The following is a 28,000-nucleotide window of genomic DNA, read 5'->3' on the forward strand; positions in this document are numbered from 1 at the left end:
TTACATTCATGTCAAGGATTTACTGATTGGGCAAGAAGTGCTAGCTGAATAATACAACTAGTGTAATTACAAGTCCTATGTGTAGCCACTCTGAATCTCCTCAGCAAGCCCTCATCGTGTTTTTAGTTTGTGTTGTGCTTGTAAACTGGAATCTTTGTAATTAAGATTAGAACTTTTTAATCTAATAAACTCAATGTCCATACTGCTTCAGCACAGGCTGTGTGTGGTAAATATTGACAGTAGATATTATTGAAATGATTTGAGAAAACATTTAGATATAGTCTATTTTGCAGTATTTGTAGGACAGGTGATGCAATGCATAATGATGTCCTAAAAATATTAGGAAGTGTCATTTGGTTTAGCACTTTTACTGGTGCCAGTGATGCTATTGTGGGTGCTAATGTTCTTACTGTATTTTAACATAAAATACCCAGTATGTAGAATAAGGAAATACAACTTTCAGTAATATCTCTATACGTATAAAAGTAATATTGTCACTATAGTTCATTAAATTATTCACAAATATCTTGTGAACAAAACAATGTTTATGAAAATTGTATATAAAATATTTTTCAGGGTGATTAATCCTGTGTATATAACATGTTTGAATGTGGTGACTAATCATCAAACTTAATGATATCTTGAAGCATATTATTTAAACAACAATATATTTATTTAAGGCTTAGAACTGCTTATTAGGATGCTAAATGTCCATAGATGCCCTGAGCTGTTAATGTTGCACTATAGGCTGAGAAACCATTGTAATTGTAGGTCTCTGTTTTGTCTCTCCAGGGGATCTCCGAGCCTGCACTTACTGTCGCAAAATAGCTCTGAACTACGCACACTCTACAGACAGTAGCTCCATTGGCGAAGATCTGAATGTTCTGACGGACTCTACATGTTCTGTATCATTATTGGAGCCTAGTGAACCTAGAACTCCTGTGGGTGGAAGGAAAGCCAGTAGAAATATATTTTTGGAAGGAAATCTTGCATGGCAGAGGTATGAAAAACATTATTTGCAAAGAACTTTGTTTTTACTGAGATGCCTAGGTTTGGATCCCAGAAAATTGTTTGTTGATTGTTTTAACTTTCTACTGGTAATCAGGGTTTCATCTTTGACATGATTTTAATTATAAAACAATCACACAAAACAAAAATCAGCTTACAAACTTTGCAACCTTTAGTAAAAATATCTAGTCACTATGAGTATTTTGTGTTAAAATACAGTGAGAACATTAGGACCCACAATAGCATTACTGGCATCATTAAAAGTGCTAATCCAAATGACACTTCCTGATATCTTTAGGACATCAGTTTCTCTCCTGCCCCCAGTCCCATTCACAAAAAACTGTACATCTTGTAAAGTTCATTAACATCAAAATACAAGTGTTTGTTTTTATATTATACAATGATTTTTTAATACAAAAAAATTAAGGATTTAGATGAAACTTATGAGCAAGAGAGAGAGTAGTTTTAAGTTTAGCCAGTGATCCACAGCAAAGTGGATCAAGCAAAGTGTTTTTTGTTCTCCTTTTGTACCTTGTTTGTGATTGTATTGCCCGGAAGCCTGTTGCATCCTGCACCTCAATTCTCCCCAAAAAATTGTTCAGTTTTCCTCTGTGAGGACCTGCTGAAATTACCTCTGCGTCCCCATCGCATAAGTCCTGCAGCTCAGTGGTTAGAGCGCTCGCCACAAAAGCGAGAGGATCTGGGTTTGATTCCTGGGCAGGACGAAACGTTAGACAAGTTTCCTTACTCCACATGCTTCTGTTTACCTAACAGTAAGTAGGTTGTTAGTCGATTGGTGGATTGCTTTCCAGGGATAATAATCCTTCCAAAAAAAAGATAAATAAAAAAATGTGGTAACTCATTCCACGACTGTTTGTGGGACACTGCTGTGTGCAATTGACTGCTGCGTTTTGCTAACAAATATATAGTCAATTCAATTGACAGTGTATTCTGTGAAGCGCTTTGAGACATCTCGAAGACATGAGGCGGTATAACAAATGCAAGGATTCTTCTTCTATTCTTTTTATCTGTGAACTTAGACTGCATCAACCTAGTCCACAGCACAAATTGACCCACAAATTAGAAATCGGTTGATGACCTTGCTTAAACCTTAAGGATGTTTTTGTTAAAATTGCAAAAAATATGTTATTAATGTTAATGCTGGATTTACTCTTCTGGGGTTACAAATGAAGCACATTATGTTTTTTTAACACATTCTAAAATTTATATTCCATAAAAAATACTGCTGAAGAATGCATTTGGTCTTTGAGTGGAGTTAAAGATAGGCTAAGTTAAGTTTGTGCAAAGTGAAAATTATTTCAGTTCACTGTGTTTCATCATATTGAACAAGCTGGTGGAGTTATAACAACCTTTGTTCTCAATTTTTTTTAAAAAAAAGAAGGCATTGAGTTAGTAACAATCCAACAAACCACTCAAGAAGCCATAAATAAAACCGCTGACTTTTTATGAAGCGAACACGGCTACTGAAAGTGACAATTAGTCTTGTGTTAAAGGCGATAAAATATTGATGTCCGTTTCACTTTGAATTTACTACTAATATCCAAAATTGTGCTTATGGTAAAGTTTCAGTGGACTGAATTCGTCCACCAATCTTCTCACAATGGATCAAGTAAATAAGTTGCTAGATCATTTGTTGCTAGTCCTAACAATCATTGTTTTCTTATCAGAAGTAAGAGACTATATAAAGACTTTAAGATCCATTTAAGTAACTTGATCAATTCTGGCTAATGATAGGTCAAATATTTATTAATAATAATACTTGCGTTTTGAAATGCAAAGAATATGTTTTATTTTGTGGTATGAAATTTACCTTAGATTAACTTGAACCTGTTTTTTTTACCAAATAGTTGAAAAGTATCGATGCTTTTAAGTGGGTAACCCAGCTGTTAAATTTTAAACATTGTAGTTAAGATTCTATAGTCAATATTTGAGAATTGATTATATAATCTTTTTCCCTCAATTAGCTTGGGTCACCAGGAGCCACAGAACAATCCTTTGGCCAAACGCCTCACTTCTGTGCAGGAGGATACAGGAAAGTCACCAGCACGCAAAAGGTATGTTGGAAATGTTTTAATGAAGTTCTTATCCTATTTTGCTAAATGTCGTTTGGCTTTTCCATATCAATTGTGTTTTAAAACAAAATTGTATGATTCTTTTATTTTAAAAAAATTAAACAGTACATTGTGTAAAAATTGGTTCTAGGCTCACAGACCATCATGTCTCGCATTTTCTGTCAAAAGAAATTCTGAGGACTCAAATTCCACCTGGTTGTAGCCAGAAAAGGTTCTTTTTTTCCACAATCTTGAATTTTAAGACAAAATGGTCTTACAGGCTCAGACAATGTGGAATTTGGTAGGTCCATGGCTATAACAAGATGACAACTACGAATTCATATTAAATATGTTTGAAAATTACTCTTTATATACTACTCTTAATATACGAATTCATATTAAATATGTTTGAAAATTACTCTTGAGCTGAGAAAGCTATGATAGCATCATTGTGAATGCTTCTCTAAGAATTGGATTACAGAATCTATTCTGTTGCTGCTTTAAGAATATTAAAGGAAGAGGGACGTTTATAGAACATTCTTTCAGTATAAACTTGACTGGCAGTTGTTTGGCATTTATTTTCTATAAATGTACTACCTACCTAGTAAAGGGTCTCTTTGCCATTTCTAGGCTTTGTGCACACCTTCAGTTGAGGAAACCTTTTGGAAATTTGTAGAAAGTCTGTCAGCCATTTAGGTGACCATATTAGCCTTGCCTCAGAGAATCTAATCTGGATAATCATTTTACTTTATTTTATGTTACACTTATCTTGAACTCACTGCTAAAAGGTAATTTGATTTTTGGACAGTGTTTTGATTGAAATAGCCTCTGCTCACTCAGAATCCTGGTGATATGTGCAGCAAACAAGAAAATAACATCATCTACTTTCTAGGGTTCTTATATGGCAACATTGTCCATAAACAACACCATCTGGTTTCACTCTGTAGCTTGGTTAACTAGTTCTGATATTTGTCATTTGCAGTTGATATGTAGTCTTGTACATAAATCAGGTATTTTTTTGTTCCTCCTGGGAAAAAAGTGACTATGCTTAAAAAGTGCAGTAACGTGATGTCAAGTGTCTTAAGAGAATAATGCTCTTGCAGTACTCTATTGTGGTTAGTTAGGCCTCATCCTAATGATATATAAAGGATATTGTTGTGTAGATAAGTCCTACCTTGGTAATACTATAGGTCATTTTGCTTTGTTGACTTTTACATGTTCCTTGATTTTTCACAGGTCCGCAAGCATTACCAATCTATCTCTTGACCGATCGGCTTCACCCATGGTTCCTTCCTATGACAACTCCATCAGTCCTCAGGCTTCTCGGGCATACGTTAAGTCAGATCCAAATGAAGATGAAAGAAAAATTCTTCTGGTACTGATGCAACCTCAATTTTGTATTTTCTAAAAATTCTAAATAATATTCTAAAAGTGTCAGCTTGGCCCAGTGGTAGCACTGTGCCTCTGTGTCAGAAGATTGTGGGTTCAAGTCCCACCTCGGGACTTGAAATCACATAGTCTAAGATGACACTCCAATGCAAGTTGCGGGTGTGCTGCATTGGTGGAGGTGCCGTCCTTCAGATAAGATGTTAAACTGAGGTCCCATTTGCCTGTTCAGGTGGATTTTAACGAACCCATTCAAAGGGAGAAGGGATTTTCTCCCGGTGTCTTGTCCAACGATCACTCACTCCATGGCTATTTGTGGGACATTACTATTATGTTTCACCCACAAAACTTGCTCTTACGTTTCACCCACAAAAAACGCTTTACAGTATATTCTGTGAAATTCTTTGAGACTTCTCGACAATGTGATATGGCACTATTTCAAATGCAAGGATTTTTATTATTATGTGATAAGGGAAATGAATAAAGAAGAGAAATTCATTTGTACCTTTTTCTGGTTATTTTCATTTACTTCAGTTCCTGAGATACATGTATTCAATACCAATTTTAAACTTAGTCTCTTCTGCTTCTCTTCCAAAAACCCATGATGAGGAGTTGCAGGTGTTAACTTACATCTTACTCAGGGGCACAGTGCATTAGTGGACTATCCCACCTGGGCACTTAATGTTTGCTTTTCTGAGAGATGTGTGCTATATAAAGCAGGTTTTATATTTCTAAAATGTATTTTAGGATTCAGTGCAATTGAAGGACTTATGGAAGAAAATCTGTCACCATAGTACTGGCATGGAGTTCCAGGATCACCGGTACTGGCTGCGAACTTATCCAAATTGCATAGTGGGAAAGGAACTTGTAAACTGGCTGATAAGAAATGGACATGTATCTACACGGTAACTAACAAAAATATTAAGAATGGGAGCAAAATGTATTTAAAGGACAGTTTTGTAACAAATCGGAGGCAAATAGCTGTGAAAGCATAATATGTGTATTTATGATTTTAGTTCGCCTTCGCCTCACCCCCTCGCTTCCTATTTTCAGGGCTCTGCTGAAGACCTTTTTTTTCGACCGCGCCTTTGGTCACCTTCCTCCCCCTACCTCTGGCTCGGCCCTGGGATCCGTTACTGTGAAGCGCTCTGAAACGTCGTCCGGCGTGGAGGGCGCTATATAAATCCAAGTTCTTGTTGATAGTGTTTCTTGTAGTTTTATTTGTGCAGGATTTTTATGAATATTCCTGTGATCTAATCTAATCAAGTACCTCTTCCAGACATGCCACATCATAAATTTGGTTAATGGTTGCGATTTTCTTTGTTGTAGCTTATTGTTGCTCTGACAAATCATCTTGAATATTAATAGTTTTATTATTCAATTTGCTCCAATCCAAAGTTCTGTTTTTATTCTATTTTATTCTCTTGACTATAATTAAATGTGTGGTGGGCCCCAAGAGTAGCATAGAGAAGGACTTCCTTTTTTCTTTTTCCTTTTTTTGTCCTCACTTTTATTTAATTAAATCTTCTTTGGTTTGTTCCATTAGAACATAGGAAAGAAGGTGTTACAGAGCATCTAGCTAGTGCCAAATGTGATAATGTTATCAGTTTATTAACATTTGTGTGATGTTGTATTCAGCTTTATCTAATCTATGGTCTTGAATGTATGATCAAATAATACTGATTTGGAATTAAAATATTAAAAATAATCTGATTTGACTACCTCCTCCCAATTCCAAAATACTACAGTATGCATATCATGAGCATGACTATATAGGAGCTTGTGGGAAATAGAATGTATAACATGATGTACTTCGTTTGAATTGGGAGAGTCTATCGTAGAGATACTTGTAGAATTTGGTTCTCTCACAGGGGAGGCTCAAAGATGTACCCGTACCTCAAAGATGTGCATTATACTTTCATAATTATTCATTGTGTTTTAAAGTATTTAATAACCTGCATTCCCACCATTGCTTTCAGAGCTCAGGCAATTGCCATTGGACAGGCCTTAGTGGATGGTCGATGGTTTGACTGTGGAACCCATCATGATCAGCTATTCAGGGATGAGTATGCCTTATACAGGCCTTTGCAGGTAATTGCAACACACCTGCTTCAGAATTGCTTGTTTGTGGTTCCAACGCAATAAGAAATACTTTCAGGTTTTACATTGCAAAGCTACGTGTATAATTCATTTTTTTCCCCCCTAATGAAATCTTGAGTTTGTTGCCGCCTCTCCTCCTTTTCAAGTCCCGCCTGAAAACCTTTCTCTTCGGACATGCTTATGGCCACCTACACACCCCCGCACCCGGGCTCAGGCTCCACCATTAAGGTTACAGGGTATAAAAATGCAACTTGTATTATTATTTGATATAGCACCTCATGTTGTTGAAACGTCTCAAAGGGCTTCACAGGATATACTGTAAAGTGGATTGACTGTATTTTGTGGGCAAAAAACCCACAAATGCAACTAAGGTTAATTAAAAACTGTAAACATTTCAATGAATGTATTATTTTTCTGCCCTACTACAGAAATCAAGCATGTTTTAAAAATCTGTATTTATATTTGAATCCTGTGAGCCGGGCGTCCATATCACAAGTTCAGGAAAGAGGGTGGGAATTCACTTCTTGTCGATCAACATTTCATGTGTTTTTGTATCTTTGTTTATGTGAAAAGCACTGGTTGAATTAAAGTTCAGTTTAGCCAGTGCCTGCTTGGACTAAAGTACTGCTGCAGAGTGGGATCCCATTGAGGTTTGTTGCTATGCATTAACGCAGCTGATTGTGTATAATCCAGGTACCATTTTGCAAGACTGTGATGAAATTTGCTGATGGCAAACAAAATTCAAATGATTCTGCAACCTGGCCTTTGATTCACCTTTACAATGGTAATAAATAATAGTCCTTGCATGTGTTATCACATCGCTGAAACATCTCAGACAGCTTCACGAGATTTACTCTAGACTTTATTTTGTAGGCATATTTGTAATTTGCAGTGAAAATCTCAATTCACCTCTAACTCCCATGTATAATGCACACTTTTCTAAAGGTAATTTTGCCATTTTAAAAAGTCAGTCCACTGAAATACATATATTTTAAGCAAAACAACACTGAAATGCATATTTGTTTCTCATTTCAGCTTAACTAAGAGTTACATTCTACTTTACCATTTGTGGTTGTAAGGGGGCAAGAGAGGAGGTTGCCACCTACAGTGAAATTTTTAACCTGTCTTTCAAGATTATTCTAATTTTAAAATATCTAGAATGCTGAATTACAACTGGCATTTCAGCCACAAAATACACAGTCAAACCACTTTTCAGTATATCTTGTGAAGCATTTAGAGACTCACGTCTCAATAGCATGGTAAGGCGTTATATAAAATGCAAGGATTATCATTAATATAGGGTTATTAATACAATACAAACTTAGTCGGGAGGATATCCTAAGGTGCTTAAATTTGTATGTCTTCCATAACAATTATCTTTTATAAATAATGTGATTTTTAAAAATTTGTCTATTGCAGAACACAGAGTTTTCTGAAACTCCTTCACCGGACAGCGATTCTGTGAATTCAGTGGAAGGAAATTCTGAACCATCATGGTTTAAGGATATCAAGTTTGACGACAGTGACACTGAACAGATTCAGGATGAAGTTGAAGAGATTTTGCAAAGTAAGTTGCCCATCTTTCTCGCCACATACAATGGAAATTAAGTCTTGATACTGAGAGTATTGAGAAGGAGAGAAGATGTATTTAATTTAAATAAAATTTAGATATGTATTACCTGTCCATATATACAGAACCAAACCACATGAACCAACAAGTACAGTATTTCTGTCCATAGTTGTTTTTTAAACCAAATTTGTCTTGAAGTTCTTCTTTTTTTTCAAGAGAGAGTGGAATCAAATTTTATTGGGTATCCCTTCACCTCCATTGGAAACATTTTGTATGGAACTAAAATTCAGTTAGAATTTTGACGGTCTTGTGTTTGTGAAAGATTTGTGGAAGATGAAACAAAAATAGTGTCTCAACGAACTTTTAATGTTTCACTCATCAATGGACAGAGCCTAACTAGGGAAGATTCCTATCATACACTTAACAAACCAACGCACTGACTAGCCAAGGACGAGACTGCACTAAGGAGTTTAGGGTTACTGCAACAAACTTCACTTCTACATAATTGAGAAATAATAAGGATTATCAAGCTACTTTGTTCTAAACGCAATGGTTAATTTAAAATTGGCTGGGAATAGAAAGGTTAAACAGAAATGGATTGAAAATGATGTGAGCCAAATAGGCAGCTTCCCAAAGCCTTATTGATTTAACATGTTTGGACAGACTTGTAATCCCATCCTGATATGGGTTAAAATTGATAAGGCAGCCAGGCTTTTTTTTAAAAAAGTTAAAACTTGCTTTGAATTTGTTTTTTCGTGAAGGTTCAAACAAAGATGTAGGAAACTAAATTTGTAGAATTATAGTCAAATGAATAGACAGTGGATTGAAAAAAGAAAGGCAAGGTATCTCAGTCTGCTTAGAATCCTGAAAAAACAGTGATTCTGAGTGAGCAATGGCGTCTTAAAAAAATACTACTGGGAGGTTGTGCAATAAGTTGGAGTGCAAGCATGCGATTCTTGGGAGAGGCCAGACACAAGTGTAATGATTCTTGAGTTGCCAACACCATATAAGGTATGCGATTAGGGAGAGTTGCTAGAATTGACACTTAAAGGGAAGAGAAAAAAAGTGGAGAGCGCAAATGCACATTGTGCATTCTCATAGGTGAAGAATTATCTAAAAGCATATGTTCCATTCCTACCGTTTTAACTGTGGGAAGTGGAGATTCCATGAAAACAAGAGAAGAAAGGGGCAATTGGCGAACACTTGCCCTCCAAATCATCATGTCGCTATGTTATTGCTTCCAGACCTGCCTTTTGTCCAAATATGTGCGTGAATTTATTTGAACAGTTTTTTTGAGAATCAACCTAAAGTAATATTTATTGTGATATTCTTTTGATAATGTGATGCATATACATGTTATGTACTCTATTTCATAAACAATAATTGAAAGTTTGTCTCTTGGCATATGTTTATAACAGTTTTATTTCAAGTGGCAGAGAGTTGTTTAGTTTTCCCATTTAGAATTTACAGACAATTTCTGATAAATTGCTGAACTGATGCAGTTTTTCCTGTTTGTCCGCAGTGCCTTGATAAGCGTTATCACTTGGTTCAGAAAAATAGGTTTTGTGCACAATATTCTCATCTTTCAGATGGTGCAATTGATTTTAGATTGGTTTTCCTTTTGTATCTTCAGTAATTTAAACTGTATTTACCTTTGTATGTTTGTTCTCTGTTGTTCAGCTCAAACTTGGATGAATGGTGCTTTTCTTTTTCCCTTCTTGTGTTTTTTCCCCTCTCCCCTTTGGTAAATTTATTAAATCATTCAGGTAATTTTTCTCTGTGTGTTAATGTGCATCTCTCACTAAAATGTGGCCTTAAAACATAAAACCACCTTGATTTGACCTTAAGTGGGGTTGGTTTTCGTCCAGTTAGGAATTCAGGTTAATATGTTCCTCACAACAAGTTTATCTTCTGTAGATGAATTCTGTGCCCAAATATAACCCATGTATATGTTATACTATTTCATTTTTTTTTACTATTTTCAAATCTGAACAGTTCCTTTTTAACGTTTTATTCATGTAATGGAAGAACAACAACAACAACAACAACAAGATTCCATTTATAGAGCGCCTTTCACGTCAGGAGGACGTCCCAAGGCGCTGCACAGTTGGGTCATGACCCGAGCAGGGGGGAAATGGTCAGGGTGAGGGGAGGGAAGGGAGGGAGCGAGGAGGAGGAAGAGAGTCGAGAGGGGAGCTGAAGGCACGGAAAGAAGCTCATAAGCATTACATATGTTGACCATGTATAACAGATAAATAACGACTGTCCTCAATGGATTATTGCATTTATATAAGCTTCCTCCCAAGCACTTCAATTTATAAAAACACATTCTGCAAAGTCAGGTTGTAGGTTGCCTAGGGAACTAGTTTATTTGTCAAGAAAGACCTTTACATGACTGTTGAGTAAATTAAACTGCATAACCTGCAGCTCCTGCATGTTGCTAACTTAAATTTTACCTTAAGCAGACTGTGGCCTTGCATGATTTAAAACCATGATTTAAGGCAAATATATTACAACACTACGAAAAACACACAGAAGGAGAGTTCGAAGCAAAGAAGGTTGTGGAATAGAAAAAAGTGAAGGTGTTCATTCCTGGACCATATTGTTTCATATTAATCGAGATATTGAAAAAAAAGTACAATGTAGACTCGTTTGCCACAACAATGAATAAATACAGGAGTGAATGTTGAGTGTTTTGAGTCTAACAATTTCCCCGTACAATACAGGTCACAGTTTACTGGATCATTTTATAACCATATTTATTGTTGCTTGTTCTTACTGAAGAAGCAGTTGGAGATACAAAATTTGCATGCCCTTTGCTGAAAGTGTTTTGCCTGAATTTCCACGAACACGGACGTAATCATTTTTTACAGGCTCTTCCAGCCCTAGCAAGCGTACATCAGTAAGCAGCTTTCAGTCAGTCGTGGACAGTGACTCTGCCGCCTCTATCAGCCTAAATGTGGAACTGGACAATGTCAACTTTCATATCAAGAAACATTCCAAGTACCCGTATGTCCCACCACATCCAGCAGATCAGAAAGGTATGAAAGGGAAGCACCCAGTGACAGGCGTAGTGTCTAGTCCACTGTTTAGGATTAACAAAACCCCCAGGAAAACAAAAGTTTCACTTAAAAATTAAATTAGATGATGGCTGATAATCCATAGTTAGTCCAGAGTTTCCCAACCTAGGTTTTGATTTTGAGCCAAATTTCCTTATAAAAGTTGTAGTTTTGATTGTATAATGCCCTATCACCTCTGAATACCTGGTTCTCTTCATACATTGTTTATGCTGACTTCCTGGAATTGAAGGATCCTGACCCTTTTTCCCCTCTCACTTCCCCAAATCTCTCCTCTCCCCAAATAAATTAGTTCTGGTTTAGGGCATGTCGTGACTGCCATAGATTTCCCTAGACTTCTGCATGATAAAACGGTAACCTGCTTTGTAACCAGCTTTTGCACTGCAATTGACTAACTGCTTCCTAGATACTGTATTGTGCTGCTATCTGTCGTTCTGCCATGCTGGATGTGTGCAAACTCTACTCTTTTGTTTATTTTTTTCACCTTTATTGACCTCTAATTTTGGACTGTAGTCTACTTATAACAACCATCACAATGCTCCTGCTGTTCAGGCACCTCAGCATCTCGAGCTTCCTAACTTTGTTTCGGTATTGCTGAAAGACTATAATTTGCCAGTAAAATTATTTATGATTTGATTTGCATTGTGTGATCTTGACCAAATGACTTTCCTGTAACATGCATCAAACTTTGTTATGGTATGCTTATTGTTGTTTAACTCTTGACAGTAACCATTATTCAGAAGAGGACATTGTGGAACATTGTTAAACCAACTTGTATGTCATGGTACTGTTTGAATTCTACAGTTCCTTTAAGAAATGGGGTACACTCAGATGGTAAACGGGATCAATTTTGCATTTAAAAGTTTCTAAAATTGCTGATCTCTGTTCTGAAAATATTTTTTTAGATATGGAGACTACCCTCTGAAGAAAGGATATACAGCTATGTATTCAGAGCTTTTTAAACCAATTTACTTAATTTGTTTGACAGAGTTCCTGGTATCTGAAGATGGAGTGCAACAAATCATTGCCATAAGTGATGCTTTTATCAAAGGTAAGTGAAAGATATGACAGAAATTTCATAAACGTGTGAACTGAGATCTCCCTTCTTAATGGAACGTCTTATGAATGCAGAACCGTAAACATGCCTGAATGTTTGATATACCCATAGTTGAAAAATACTCAGATAATTGTTGAAACTGCAACTGGTTGCATATATTCATCAGTTGAGATAAACAACAGCACTCTATATGTGAAGATTCTATTGCAGACAAGTTTGCAGAAAATGTTTCTGTATTATTTAATTCCAGCAGCTGCATTTACAATTCTGGATCCTTTTAGAATGTTTGACATTGTCCTTTGCAGTTTTAATTAAGTTAGTCAATTCAGGATGGCTTAATATATACATAAATTATTGATTTGAGTATTTCGTGATTTTTTTTCAAATGCATTCCAGGTAAATTTTAAATCAAGGTTTTGATATCTATAGCTCATACATTTATAAACATGCAAAATGGATATCCTAAATTACAGCTGTTTTTTCCCTCAGAATCTTTGTTTAATCGTCGGGTTGAAGAAAAATCAAAAGATCTTCTTTTTACACCACTTGGATGGCATCACAGCTCTTTAGAACAACTCAGGGAAGAAAATGGGGAGAAGCAAGCAATGGAGAGATTACTGTAAGAGTATATGGTAGAGATGGAAACTTACAACATAGTTCTACTTCCATGTTTTCTACGGAAAAGTGTGATTAAATCCTGTATGTGTGTATTAACAGTTCACACAAATGCACCTCTACTGTGTACATTGATTGTTAAATTGCATGTGAGATGCCACGCTTCAAAAAATGTTAAGAAAAAAAGATGAAAGCAAACTTAAAAAAAAAAAGTCATTTAATAATTCACTCCTTGAGGTGAGGAGGTAAGCAGGTCTACTTGGAGCTGGGCTGGCAAGATGAAATGCTTTACAATGGAATGTCAGAAATGAGTCAACCCTCTGTGGCATTCTCCATAGGCTGATTCCTGAGCCAGTACTGCCCTGCATTCCAGGGCACCATTGGTGACAGACCATCCAACCGGGCTCATCAATAGCAGACCAGTCACTGAGCAGGGATTCATTCCCACTCGTCTTCTGTTGACTCTGCATGCCAAAGTCCTAATGGATAGGATCCTAGCTGAACAAGGAGTAGGAAGCTTGCTAGGCAGTACTTTCAGTGGCAAGCTTTGCGATTTTAGCTGGTTAAACCTCAGCATTATCCCAACGCACGTACTAGGGTCCCAAAGCCTTGCCAACTTGCACCTAATACTATCTGAAATTAGGTAAGCAGGGTGCATCCCTCCAGGGAAAGAATGTGCATTCCATTCCCAGAAATCGACAACAACTTTTAAAAACGCGGTGGATGAGTATTTGAGGAGGACGAGTTTGCAGGGTTATGGGGAAAGGGCTGGGGAGTGGGATTGACATTACACTGCTCTTTTCAAAGAGCCGGCACAGACTCAATGGGCCGAATGGCCTCTTTTTGTGCTGTACGATTCTATGATTCTGTGAAATATCCATGGGTAGGTGACATACATAAATTTTGCTCTGTCTGGTTTGGACACTCTTAAGCATGATGGGTTTCAAATAAAAATATATAATTTGTATTTGATATGGGATGTATCCTTAAATACGCGTGTGAAGTTGATATTAATTTGCTCTCCCTTTTTGTTGCCAGTTTTATACTGATAGTTAGGTGCTGATGATCAACAATTGATTTGTGATTTCAAAAGCTAAACAAATGCTTAAATTTAGGTCGTTATTTGTATGTGGGAAATTAAACAATAATTGTAAATTTCTTAAGTTTTCATTTTCTATGTGGACACAATCATTTCTTTGCTTCAGATGAACCCTTTACAACATGAATCAAGTACAGAAAATTCATAGTTTTTTTTCATCTTTAACGGATGTGACATTGTTTGTTTAATTTCCGATTTAATACTTTCATTTTCTTAAAATACTCAGTGTTTTTTGAATATTTTATATCTTTGCTCTCCATACAGTTCTGCAAACCACAATCATATGATGGCCTTGCTGCAACAACTCTTGTACAGTGAGTCTCTTTCACTTTCCTGGAGAGACATAATTGTTCCCGTGGTTCGCCAAGTAGTGCAGACTGTGCGACCAGATGTCAAGAACAATGATGATGACATGGATATCCGCCAATTCGTTCATATAAAAAAGGTAATGTCAACTGAAGATAAGCCTGCACATATATGAACATCAGTGTGATGTATCCTGAAACAATCCAATCCAAAGATTTTCTTTGAATCACTGAGAATGTAGCACAGCTTGCTAGAAAAGCTCAGAATTGCTGAGCATTCTTGTCAGAGTCAATTACTTGTTGGGCAATCAATTCATTTTGCATTTCCTGACCTTGTTTGAAGCTAAAGTTTAGCATCTAAAAGATTTTGCTTTTCAAATATTACGTTTGCATCACATTTTATTCTTTAATCCTTTTTAGATACCTGGTGGGAAAAAGTTTGATTCTGCTGTTGTGAATGGGTTTGTGTGCACTAAAAACATTGCACATAAGAAGGTGAGGATCAGCTTCTTCTGACCCTCTGCTTAAGTTCTGCCTTTAATATGAACAGTTGCTTATATTCAATCATTTTTATTTGATGTTCTTACTCAATTCCAATGTTTTACTTCAACTGTGGTTTTGATATTCTCCAGATGAATTCTTACATAAAAACTCCTAAGATTTTGCTGTTGAAATGTTCCATCGAATATCTCTATAGAGAGGAGACCAAGTTCACCTGCATAGATCCAATTGTTCTACAGGTTTGTTTGTTTTAGAATGTAATGTAATATATGTTCATATTATATTAGCTTTCACGATCAAAATTATTTTACTTATTATTTTAATAATTTGGTCACTTAATCCTTGTCTGTTTGTGCGATGCTGCTGTGCACAATTGGCTGCCACGTTTTGCCCACAAAATATAAGTCACTATACAGAATACAGTATATTCTGTGAAGTGTTTTGAGACACTTTCAGCACCTTGGGATATCCTCCCAATGTGAAAGGCGCTATACAAATGTAATCTTGTTGTTGTTTAATGCTGTGATAAGGTACTATATCAAATGCAAGGATTTTTTATATATATAATATATATCTGCACTTTGAAATTTTAACCTGTATGTACTGGATGCAAGATATTTGAAATTTAATTAACTCCCAATACACTAACAGCTTGCAATAAGTGCAATAGTAGTTCCATTCAACATTGTTGTTTTTCAGTGTTTTAGTTTCAATGTGCAACATGTTTAACAGCAGTGAATATATTTCTATTATTAGGAAAGAGAATTCCTAAAGAATTATGTCCAGCGAATAGTTGATGTTCGACCAAATTTGGTTCTTGTGGAGAAGACAGTTTCTCGTATTGCTCAGGATATGCTTCTTGAACATGGCATTACCTTAGTTATAAATGTAAAGCCAGTGAGTACTCCAGTTTTGTTCACCCAATATTGCTTATTTTTCATCAGCACAAACATTTACAATATTCACAGACTTAGCATGATACAAAACACTGCTGTGTAACTGCCTCGTAGCATGTAATTTTTTTTGCACGTTTGTTGCATTCCTAGTTTTGTTCGCTGGTAGATGTAGATAAATGAAAATTCTATAAAATTGATTCTCTTTGTGAAATGTTCTTGGAAGGTCTTTCAAAAGCTTCATAGATGTTTTTCTATAATTGGGCAAATCAGGTAGTTAAACCATTTTGTTTCTGTGAGACATGCAATTTTACAATATGCATTTTTTGATTTGATAATTATCAACAGGAAGGAAATATATTGTGTTAAATAACATCTAAAACCCTTTTAAATATTGATTGCTGATTTAAAAAAAATCTAATTTAATTGTTTTGGTTATATTTCTACTACTGCTACAATGGGATGACTATAATAAAACACTTTACACAGATACTTTTAAGATAGAAACCTGGTTTATGTAGCTGTTGAAACTTCTTAGTGTATTCATGTTTCTGCATTTTTCCCATAGCAAGTCCTGGACCGAGTGAGCCGTGTTACACAGGGAGATTTGGTTATGTCAATGGACCAGCTTCTTACAAAACCACGTCTTGGAACATGCCATAAATTTTACCTTCAACCATTCCAGCTACCTAATGGTGAGAAACTATTAAATTGGAATGTTTTTGCTCCTTCCTTATCCTCCATTAAAGACTGTCAGTCATACTGGGGTGCGATTAAGAAGGTGCTAACAACCAGGTAGTCATTCTTCACATGTAAGCTTAAGAAATGACTTTCGGCCAGCTACTTTGGCATTGGGGGTTGTCAGCCCAATGTGATCCACAGTTAACATAAACATCCTTTCCTTGTTTACACCAACTTTCCATGTTGCTGGATAATAGTCAAACACTGCATGTTTTTCCTTCTCTTCAAACCCAGAGACTGTGACCCACTCTTCAGGACACCTTCGAGATATACTGAAACAACTGTTTGCACTTTTCAAAAAGAGAAATGGGGGTAGGGTGAGGGAGAGTTTTGTATGTAAAGATTGACCCCATCAACCTCACCCTCGCCCTGTTCCACTGGCTCCCCATCCCTCAGAGGATAGAATTCAAAATCCTCGTCCTCACTTTCAAGGTCCTCTAAGGCCTTGCCCCCTCCTACATCTCTGACCTGCTGACCCACTATCAACCTGTCCACTCCCTCTGCTCAGCGGGCTCCGGCCTGTTCCAGGTCTCCCACCCGACTCGCCCTACCATCGGTGGCTGGGCTTTCGGCCTCTCTGCCTCCATTCTTTGGAACTCCATCCCACAATCCCTTCGCCTTGCTCCCTCTCATACCTCTTTCAAGGCACGGCTCAAGACTCTCCTTTTTGACTGTGCCTTCAGCTGCCCTCCTACCCCCCGACTCTCGGGTCCTGATCCATGACTGATCAGTACCTTAGGACGTCCTCCCGACATGAAAGGCGCTTTACAAATGTAATTTTGATTGTTGTTGTTTGTTGTTGTAAAGGAGTCAAATTTGGAATTACTTTAATTTTACCTCTGATTTTTCTTTCCTCATTCAGATCAAGCAAAAACTCTCATGTTTTTTGAAGGATGTGCTCAGCATTTGGGTTGCACTGTGAAGCTGAGAGGTGCTTCAGAATATGAACTAGCAAGGGTAAAAGAAATCCTTATATTCATGGTCTGTGTAGCTTATCATTCTCAACTGGAGATCTCTTTCCTTATGGATGAATTTGCAATGCCTCCCAGTTTATCTAAAAGTGGATCAATCCATTCCATCATTGACTGTGAGACAACTGACACTGATAAGCAGGATTTGTTTAATGAAGAGCTGAGCAACCTTTCTAAAGACTCTGATAGTACAATGGATGGCATTACTATACTCTCTGAATTTGCACTGGCACCTACATTTGACTGTTCAAATGTACTTTATGAAGAAGACGAAAAACCACTGAGGGAAAGTGCTTCTCAAGAAAATGTGTTTCTAAAGCCTGAGGTCCCTCCACTTGATAAACCACCTGTGGACTTTGTGATCCCATTTCTTGACCATCATACAATATCTATCCTCCATACAGCAATAGCTGAGATATCAGACAGTAAAATAGAACAGACTTCTCTAGATGTCTGTCCAGAATTCCCACAAAAAGACCAGCCTAAGTTAAGTGACTCTGATACAGGAGGTAGTGATCAGCCACGAGGCAGTGGGCTTAAACCTTTCCGGGATCCCCTTCAAGACGATACAGATCTGTTCATTACTGAGCATGTTACTTCTTCAGATGACAGGCTGAAGACCCACTCTGTAGCATTCAAACAGGAATTAAAAGACGTCATCCTCTGCATATCTCCATTCATTATTTTTAAAGAACCTTTTCTGTTTACTGAAAAGGGCATGAAGTGTCCGACAAGAGACTACTTTCCAGAACAAGTCTATTGGTCTCCTCTTTTACACAAAGATATTAAGGAAATTGAGTTCAGGAGAAAGAAACTGTTTCTGAAAGACTTGACTAGCCTTCAGGGAATGAACGGGAATGTGCAGGCAAAGTCAACTCAGATTCTGCCATCCCATGATCTGCTCAGTACCAGAATAACTGAGTCCTTAGGAAATAATCAAAGCTTATCAAAGGTGCTGGCTGACTACAGGGCTAGAGGTGGTCGGTTAAAGAACCAAGAAATAGACCCCTTTGTACAGTGCAAAGAAGACAGCAATACAGCACCCACGAAAGATGGGGAAGAGGAAATTCAGCGAGGTCAGACACAGAGTGAGTTAATGTGGTCATCAAAGGTAAGGCCATCACAAAGAATGTTTTCATTCCATTGCTATCTGCTGAATCGAATCCATCCATGCTGAATAGCGTATGTTTTCATATTGCATTGATGCCTTAGAAACTTAATTTAAGTATCAATGTATGATACCCTATGAAATCCAAATAAAAATAAGTTTACATTAAGTATTTGCAGGTTATATTTATGTTGCATATTGTATGTGGAGTTTTAGGCTATTGTTTGTCAACTTAAGTTTATTTGCTTTGAAGGTCGACTGTTTGAGCCCTGCAAACCACCAGAAGCTTTGTGTTCTCTTCAGTAGTTCCTCTGTTCAGTCAAGCAATGCACCAAATCCATGCGTCAGTCCATGGCAAGTAACATTATACTATTACATTTTGCACGTCTTCACTCCTTAAGTAAAAACGAAGGTTTGGGTTTGTATTTGGTTTTCAGTTCCACTGAGCCACCACCAACTCCTTCTCGAGGTTGGGCTTGGGTGAGTTTATAGGTATTGTTGCGTATATCATCCCAATGTCTGTCCTATCTCTAAATTCTGTATTATTAAAAATTATACTGAATCTATTGTATATAGTAAATCACTTGATAACAGAAGAACTAAAATCTTTGCAACAGTTGCATGTTACAAATTCTATGTTTGAGAAATCTATAAACTGCTCTCAATTATTGTTACCATTGTTTGACTATTTTGAATGTGATGGATTGCTGCCCTTCAAATGTAACTATAATATTTGGTAATATATAACTCATTATTCTGGTATCCTTTTATAAAGAAAGAATTTCTATCACACTTATCGGTAACAAATTCAGTGTAGTACGTCTCACTAAGTCTCTGACACTGACGCAGTAGGATGATGCTGAAGCACAGTGTAACATGGAGTAAAGTTCACTAGATTTGGCACAAAATTACCACGTGGCCAGAACTCGTTCTTGTTTGTATGACCCAAGAAAAATTCAGTGGAGAAGTACCTTTTCTGTACAAAGAGTGGAGAATTGGGAGGTAACTGAATAAACCTGGTGTCAAAAAGCAAAGTAGTACATTTTGTCCGTCAGCAGTTCCCAGTATCTAGTTTGAGGGCAGTATTGGAGGAGACTTCCGAACAGATTGACTGCTGGACTGTGGTGTTTGGCTAGTAGGCTTAATAAGGAGACAAATTAAATCTGGAAAAAATTGTATTCTGTGACCTCCTTTTATAAGTATAACTTTCTCAAATGTCAATATGTTTCTAAGTTAATAACTGTCACAATGTCAATATGTTACTAAGTTAATAACTATCACAAATATCCAAATTGGTTAATACTGATAGTGCTAGCTGATCTGTCACCTGTAAAATTTAGAATGTGCCTTGTATTGAAGTGTTTAAAAATGCAGATGATTTCTGTAGGTAACTCATTCCTTTTATCTGTGTCTGATCAGTGAATTTCTGCCTCAACAAAGAAACATCAAAGTGTTCCAACTAATGCTTTTTTTGTGTCTGCAAGACAAGTTCTGACACACCAATATCCGAAACTAAATGTATGGACTGATTGAAATATATTTGCAATGCACAATGTCTGGTTGGATTATAATATTTATTAGACATCATTCATACTGTGATATATCTGGCACTGCTGTGAAATGCCTAAAATGAGAGCATCACTATCTTGACTTGCATGACAAAGGACAAGATGGTGTTTTGAGTAATGAGCAGCTTTAGGAGCTGACTCTCAACTATCTGTTGAAGGACATGAACACTTCTGCCTTGTATTGTAAGATTAAACTTTCAAATTGCTGTCAAATTGGTTGAAAAGTTATTAATCTGCCTTTAATTGTGCATTTTGTAGATGTACATTGCATTTAAATGTCTGTGTTTTATTTTGCTAGGCGTTTTTTTCTTGATTATCTGTTTTTTTCTCTTTATATTTCTCTTTTCTCTTTTTAGGATTGTCACAATGGAATTTTACGGGAAAAATGATCTCACTTTAGGCGTATTTTTGGAGAGGTATTGTTTTAGGTGTGTATAGTTCTTTTACATTACCCTGACAAAAATTGCCTTCTTGTTCTAGGTACGTTTGATAAAGATGCTATTGAAGCTTTCACAAAAATGCTTGCCATCAGCGCAATTTATGTAGAACAATATAATCTTACTAATTTAAATGTCTTTTGATCTGCTAACTTTTGCATGTTTGATGCTTTCTTTTAGGCCTTCCTACCAGTGCCCCAGTATGTTCTGTGAAACTCCTATGGTGCACCATATACGGCGTTTTGTCCATGGTAACGGATGTGTACAAATTGTACTAAAAGAGCTGGATTCTCCTGTACCTGGTTACCAACACACAATCCTTACCTATTCCTGGTGCAGAATGTGCAAACAGGTACTCAGCAATCATGAGTTACAAACGGGTGGTGTTCAGACAAGAGTACTACTAGATAAAGCTGATAATGTGTTCTTGCTGAATGCTACAGAATTGAATAATGCTGCTAGATTTAGAAAGATTTATTTTGTGTTTCGTACTGTTTGCAGTGTATTTAACGTGTGTGTGATTTTAGGTAACTCCAGTGGTTCCACTTTCCAGGGACTCTTGGTCCATGTCCTTTGCCAAGTACCTAGAATTGAGGTTCTATGGTCATCAGTATACACGCAGAGCAAATGCAGAGCCATGTGGTCACTCTATGCACCATGATTACCACCAGTATTTTTCTTATAATCAGATGGTTGCATCTTTCAGGTATATATTAAAGAGGCCTATCCTTAGCCTGTTGTATGAGTGCTGTGTTTCAATATTCTTTATTTCAAATTTAACTTGAGGACATTTTTAAAACTAGTTTATAGGACTATGTATCCAGTAATTCCATGCACCACTGCTCCCATAGCTTTTAAAGGACATATGATGCATTAATCTATCTTAAGTTCCCTATAGGTATTGAAAAAAACACTAGATTTTTGACGATACGTACTATCTTTTTCTCTTTCTCCTGACATCCTCCTCTCCCATGCTCTTTCTGTTTTGCTTCTTTCAATTTGCCATCTTATTGTTTAACTTATAACCACCATTATTAGTTATAATATGTCGATGTATATAGTCTGGACATTTAGCTTGTGAAAAAGAATAGTTATTTTATTTTAGCAGTTTAAATATGTATGACTGCATCAATTCTCAGATGTTGAATTTTTCAGTACATTTGCTATTGCTGCTATTGCTGACTGCAACTTGTGCTAATTTGTTTTTATTTTTGATCTACCAGCTTTGCCCCCATTAGATTGCTTGAAGTTTGCCTTCCACCACTAGAAATACGCATTAAACATGCAACGCCATCCAAACTCTCGATAATCCAGGACTTGAAGGAATTTTCACAAAAGTTAGTTGGAACACTAAATGAGCATAATTCTTTACACTTGTATAGAGTTTTACTAAACGCTTTTGCTAACACTTTGTCGTAATTTAGGGTATCACAGATCTACTTAGCAGTGGATGATCGCCTTGTGTCTCTGAAAACTGATACCTTCAATAAAACAAGAGAAGAAAAGATTGAAGATTTGTTTGCACAGAAAGAAGTAATGGTCTTTTTCATACCTTTTTTTGTCACAGCAGATATAAAATAGTGTTTAATATATTGCTTACATTGGTTATATTTAGATCCGATTTTCTCTAGAAACTGAAGTGTATTTATTTTTAAATGTAGATGGAAGAGACCGATTTCAGAAATTGGTTTGAGAAAACACAGGCAAGATTACTTTCCTTTCCAAATGACAACCCTCCACAGCTACAGTTTGTGGACGATTGTTTAATTACCAAAAAACAAAACCTCTGCGAGTTGTTACAAGCTTGGAATAACAGGTAACTTTGGTTGCTTTGATGACATTTCAAATTCTTCATAATAATGTAAGTTTCTTTACTTGATCGAATTATTCTGCAACGACAAGATTGCATTTATAGAGCGCCTTTCACGTCGGGAGGACACATACAGACAACTAACTTATATAGACTATAGCATCGATATGTACCAGCTGAGATTGAGATTGAATATAATAAAATAATAATCCTTGCATTTAATATCGTATTAATTACTTATCAAGTAATTAAGATATCTCAAAGCGCTTCACAGTATACACTGTAAAGTGAATTAACTGTATATTTTGTGGGCTAAATGAATATGAAAAGTATGGGAAATTACACCAAACAATTGTGGTAGTACAACAACAACAAAAGATTCCATTTATATCGGGAAGACGTCCCAAGGCGCTGAAGGAGTTATTGACTGTTTAATATTCAAGACAACTGATTGAATAGAACATTTGACAAAAATATTTAAGTCATGCAATCCCTAAGTATTGTATATGACACAAAACCAAAACAGTTGAGATACAATGCCGAATTTGTCACATGATTACATCTGTTTGAGTGGCGCACCATACTTTGTCCCTGAAATAGTTTAATTTTGTAGCTAAGTACCACAAGCTATTTAGAGGACCACTTTTCTTGCAGACTGCAGGATCTTTTTCAACAAGAAAAGGGACGGAAACGGCCAACTGTTCCAGCAAGTCCTGGTAGATTGAGATCAACTGAAGAAACCAAGGTATTTAAATTCTTGACTGATTAAATTATTATAAATAAAATGGTGGTTGACTTTGGGAGGGAGGAAGGAGGGATCAAGCCAACCCCTTCCAGCAGATTTAGATATTACTAGTTTGCTCCTGGCATATAATATGTTACTTATCAGCATTTTGTTCGACTGCCTTAATCAGCATATATGTATATATGGTATGTCTGTATATTTGTTTTTGATGATTGCTCTGTGCCTCTTTCATTCTTGTGTATTTGCAACCTAATGTAGATTTTAGAGACTTTCCATATCTGTGCTTTGTATTATTGCAGTAAATCTTTTTTAAATTATCTTTCAGTAAAATGTACATTGTGCTTGAACAAATCCTGACTAACATAAGAAGACATTCCTCCTGGGTCTAGATTTACTCTATTAATGAAGCATTTCTTTTCTACCTTGTCACAGAGCAATGTACTGGATGCATCTCCACGAAACTCTTCCCCAGGTTTACAGAATGGAGATAAAGGTTTGATTTAGTGATTCCTCATATCTATTTGAAGCAAAACTGCCTTTTCCTTCAACCCATCGTCCCACACAAGTTTGTTCAAGGATAGGAAACAAGCTGCTTGATTTCAGGCACATACAGATGCTTCTCTCACATGGTGAAATATATGAGAGAGACTTGGGGTACTTTGCACTCCAATTCTCACCTCATCCTCCTGCTCATAAGAACAGATTAAATAACACATACTTAGGAAACGACTGTTGAATTTCCCTTTTCAATGCTGTATGGACACTATATTTGAACACCAAACATGTGGACAAAGGGAAGAATCCACATAGCATATGAAAGACAAACATGGGTAGTACATTATTCTATACTCCGCAAAGAATAGTTAGTACATTTCAACTGTTCAAAACCAAGCTATTAAGTTGTACTCTCTTACCATCATCATTACTAATTTTTCAGACAATCTGAACACAGATTGGAAATTGGACTTTTTTTTGCTATTCTCCCATACAAAAGTTGTGAGATAACTGATGGCAGATTTTCTTCTCCCCTCCTTTCCTGAAGGAGGCAATGTATATTAGGGTATAATTCTACAGGTGTCGGCAACGCCCCAGATATCACTCTCAAACGACAATTCTTCATGTGTGCATCTAGAAGCGGGTTTCAGCAAATTGCAGAACTGAGAAGGGCATCTCAGTTGACACAATGTTGTCTTTGCCCAATATCTACATCTGCAGTTTTTAGCACTAGGTCACTGGATAGTAATCAGGAGTATTAACCCTGGCAGTATTTTTTTTCCAGAAGAAATGTGCACTAATATGTACCACTTCCACCACCAACCCAGCGAAGATGGGGTAACTCAGCAATACAGGGATCAACCCCAAGACATTACACTCAGTTCATATTAGCTTTCCTACAAAAAATGGCTGTATTAAGTTCAGAATTTGAAATTGTATTTTATCTTTTTAGTGAATGAATTCAGCACTCCATATACCAAATATCCAGTGTGTCTACACTTTTTTTTAACAATACAGATCTATTTATCTGGTGTACACTTCTCTTTCCTTCACTGGAATTTTACTTCAAATCTTATTTAAATTCATTTTGTAAACTAGCTAAAACTGTATCTGAAATTTAGCAGAGTTCAATTGTTGAATCTAGTTTATGAAAATGAATTGAATTCTTACTTTGCAGAGGATCGTTTGTTGAACAATATAGCGTCAGCGTCTACCAACAATCCCCATTCTCAGCTCCTCTCTTGCGGTTGTATGAATGCAGATGTGTCCACAGACCAGGTGTCCACTGGGTCCACCATACCCACTGTGACCATCACCAGTGATCAAGAAGCTACAAGCACTACTGAAGGCAAGTCATTTTCAAATTCTGTTTGTGGAATGATAGTTCTAATGTGCTGAGGGAAGGATTTCCAAAATGACTGGTGTTACAATGCTGTAAGTCAAAGTTTGGGTATATTATTGTAGCTTAATGGAACTTTCTGTAATCCAAGACCAATTGTTAAAACACAGTACAGTAAACCCCTGCTCTCCGGATGCCATCTAACCAGAAATCGGAATTTGCCAGACCGTGTCTGAAAAAAAATTAGCGATTCAAAAATCCACCCTGAGTTTTCAAACTCCCACCAGCCCAGGTGGTGCCCATAGCATTTTCCTCAATTCAATGCAGCCGGTAGGTTTGGGAGTAATGCAGTATAGGGGAGTGGCGCTTCTAGTTAGAGGATGATTAATACAACTTGTACAAAGAACTCTAAAGTGGTTTTGATTGGAAATTGAATGGAACTTGGTTGCATGTATGACTTAGACAATTATACGATTTATAAAGCTTTTACTGCAAATTTTACTGTACGTCTGGTTCCCATTTTCAAAGTTAAACATTGTTTGACCTGTTACGTGTTTGTTAGAGTTTCTCATTGCAATGAGTTTACAGCAGTTATAATGAATCTTTACAGATACACATGATGGACACTTGCTGGGCTCCAGTGACAGTCAAGTGAAAGAAAAGTCAACTATGAAGGCTATTTTTGCAAACTTACTTCCTGGAAACAGCTATAATCCTATTCCATTTCCCTTGTGAGTTCTTTTAAATGTATATTTTTTAAAAAATAATCATTTCAATTCTAATTTCTGACCAAAAAATGTAAAATTCTGACCTCTTCAATGAGGTGTTTCATTTCAGATTGTAAGATATCTGCACAAAGGTTGTCAGTGAAAGAATTCTCACAAAAGTACTCCCACAGAACAGCCACAAATCATACCACTCTAAAGAGCAAACTAGTTATCTTTATGTCCTCCTCCTCCTTCCCCCTCCCCCAATTTTAGCCTTGATGCTTCCATAATATTTGCAGCAAAATATAAAGGCTGTCAGACACTGATTCAGGTCCATCTTATTTTGTCTGTATTCTTCATTTGTTGAACATTCAAATACATTTTATATTTGGTAATATTCTTAAAGCAAATTCATTTTCATTCAAAAGATATGTCAGCCTGACTCAGGTAATAGCATTCCTGAGTCAGTCTAACTTAGACCCACTCTGAATCAGAAGAATATAGGTTCAAACCCCATGTTAGGACTTCACACTCACATAGTCTATTCTGACAGTCCAGAGCAGTGCTTTGGGGGAAGTGGGGGGTTGGGGGATGCATTGTTAGAAGTCCTACCTTTGTTAGATGAGATGTTAAAACCGAGGTCCAGTCTGCCTATTCAGATGCTAATTTAAGATCCCATGGCACTATTCAAGAAGAGTAAGTGAGTTTCTTCTGGTGTTCTGGCCAATAATCTCCTAAATAAAATTAGACATTCACATTGTTGCTATTGTGCATCGTTGCTTTGCACAAATGGGCTGCCATGTTTATGGGCTGGCTGACCAAAAAAAGTGTTAACGAGTGGATAAGAATTATTATATTGAGTGATGAAAACTGCCAATCCTTGTGATGCAAAAGGAGGTCAATGCACACTGAATTGCAACAACTTGTGATATGTTGCCAATATTTACGGTCATGTATTCCTATTTTTATTTTTAAACAGTGATCCAGATAAGCACTACCTTATGTGGGAGCATGAACGTGTACCGATTCCAGTGTGTGAGAAGGAGCCAAGCTCAATCATAGCATTTGCACTCAGGTACTCCAGTTTTAAATCATGATTTCTCGTTTGCCTGCACGCATACAGAGTAAATTTCAATAATTTAATTTCTTTGTTTTAAATAATATTTTCTGTAGCTGCAAAGAATATAAGAATACTTTAGAAGACCTTGGAAGAGAATATGTGAAGAATGGCAGTGACGAAGGAGCACAACAGGCAAAGTAATTGTGGGGGGGAAAAGAAGGGAATGCTTTGTGGGACTGTAAGGCTCTGAAGACAGATTGTGGTGTTATCTAATGAATGTCACCACTTTGCCTATTACAAAATACACTGGTCTCATGATCTTCAACTGCATTCTCAGCTAATTCCTTGAAGTCAGCTTTACCAATATTGTCCAGGGTCAGCATCAAATTAGTTTTGCAATGTGGGTTTCCCCTCTTAATTTGTGTTCCACTGTTCACACCACATTTAGTTTCATTTTCAGTGTCTTCCATGGTATTACAGTACACTGTTTATTGCTTTTGTATTGATTTTGAATAATTCTGTGTATGGTGCACACTTAACATGTCTTTTATTGTAAAGATGCTTAAATGTCTTTGCTCCCTTTTTTTCAATAGTGCGGACAGGACTAAGACCAGCAGCCCTGCAAGGCAGCTAGAGAACAGCAGCAACCAAGGGAATCGCAGCTCTGACTCTGACCAACAATGTAAGTTTAAATGTTTGAAAGTGTTTAAGATAACCACTTGAGGTATTAGCTTTCCAGTGCTCTTTACATTTAACAAAGCTTGTACAGCAGCACCACAGCTTTTTTTTAGTGCTGCTGGCTTGCTTCTTTTATTTCTATGCAAATATCATTAGGATTCATTCTAAAAATTATAAAAAAANTGTTCTTGCTCTTTTCTAGCAAGAAAGACATCTGGAGTTTTGTCATTTTTCCGAGGTTCAGGGGGTAGAAGCCCTGATCTGTCCATACAGAGAAAAGAGACTTTACGAGGTGCAGATAGTGCTTTTTACCAGGTCACACAATCAGGGAAAGAAGGGGCAGAGAATCATGCTGCAGAGTTGCAAGGTACAGTTAAATGCTAGTCTCTGACGCACTAAACCTTTTAGAATTATAATTTGTGTATCTTTTAGATGTCTCTGTTCCTTTCTCTGTTTTAACATTTCAAGATATTTTAAAACTCTTTGCTAGAAGCTGCTTTGTTCGCTCAGCAGTGCTGTCATTTACTTGCTGTGAATTGTAGGAGTCACTCGGAATGAGTTGCAGACATTATGTCTTCCAGATGTGTCATTAGTTTAAAATTGGCACAAATAGCTTCCATTCTCTTTGGTGCTGGTTATTGAATCTTTCTTGTGGATT

The 28,000-nt window shown here is 36.7% G+C and overlaps 1 protein-coding gene across 2 annotated transcripts in view; it reads left to right on the forward strand.

The window, feature by feature from the left end:
- The window catches only part of pikfyve (phosphoinositide kinase, FYVE finger containing), a 45,712-nt gene that overhangs the window by 7,408 nt on the left and 10,304 nt on the right, over positions 1–28,000 (forward strand). Inside the window, exons 6-35 of one of the 2 annotated variants that reach the window (XM_042336417.1) lie at positions 793–1,000; positions 2,994–3,083; positions 4,317–4,455; positions 5,214–5,371; positions 6,446–6,557; positions 7,986–8,133; positions 11,010–11,177; positions 12,202–12,264; positions 12,760–12,889; positions 14,249–14,429; positions 14,710–14,784; positions 14,922–15,029; positions 15,547–15,687; positions 16,252–16,378; positions 17,287–18,506; positions 18,757–18,857; positions 20,428–20,499; positions 20,689–20,860; positions 21,036–21,214; positions 21,732–21,845; positions 21,933–22,041; positions 22,170–22,324; positions 22,973–23,063; positions 23,496–23,556; positions 24,736–24,906; positions 25,508–25,628; positions 26,584–26,679; positions 26,778–26,861; positions 27,258–27,346; positions 27,545–27,709. In XM_042336417.1, coding sequence (XP_042192351.1) covers positions 793–1,000; positions 2,994–3,083; positions 4,317–4,455; positions 5,214–5,371; positions 6,446–6,557; positions 7,986–8,133; positions 11,010–11,177; positions 12,202–12,264; positions 12,760–12,889; positions 14,249–14,429; positions 14,710–14,784; positions 14,922–15,029; positions 15,547–15,687; positions 16,252–16,378; positions 17,287–18,506; positions 18,757–18,857; positions 20,428–20,499; positions 20,689–20,860; positions 21,036–21,214; positions 21,732–21,845; positions 21,933–22,041; positions 22,170–22,324; positions 22,973–23,063; positions 23,496–23,556; positions 24,736–24,906; positions 25,508–25,628; positions 26,584–26,679; positions 26,778–26,861; positions 27,258–27,346; positions 27,545–27,709 — 4,848 coding nt within the window. The remainder of the gene's footprint in view (positions 1–792; positions 1,001–2,993; positions 3,084–4,316; positions 4,456–5,213; positions 5,372–6,445; positions 6,558–7,985; positions 8,134–11,009; positions 11,178–12,201; positions 12,265–12,759; positions 12,890–14,248; positions 14,430–14,709; positions 14,785–14,921; positions 15,030–15,546; positions 15,688–16,251; positions 16,379–17,286; positions 18,507–18,756; positions 18,858–20,427; positions 20,500–20,688; positions 20,861–21,035; positions 21,215–21,731; positions 21,846–21,932; positions 22,042–22,169; positions 22,325–22,972; positions 23,064–23,495; positions 23,557–24,735; positions 24,907–25,507; positions 25,629–26,583; positions 26,680–26,777; positions 26,862–27,257; positions 27,347–27,544; positions 27,710–28,000) is intronic. The other variant, XM_042336418.1, reaches the window with a different exon arrangement.

The sequence above is a fragment of the Callorhinchus milii genome, unplaced genomic scaffold (genome assembly GCF_018977255.1).
Source record: "Callorhinchus milii isolate IMCB2004 unplaced genomic scaffold, IMCB_Cmil_1.0 Scaffold6, whole genome shotgun sequence".
Lineage (NCBI taxonomy): Eukaryota > Metazoa > Chordata > Chondrichthyes > Chimaeriformes > Callorhinchidae > Callorhinchus > Callorhinchus milii.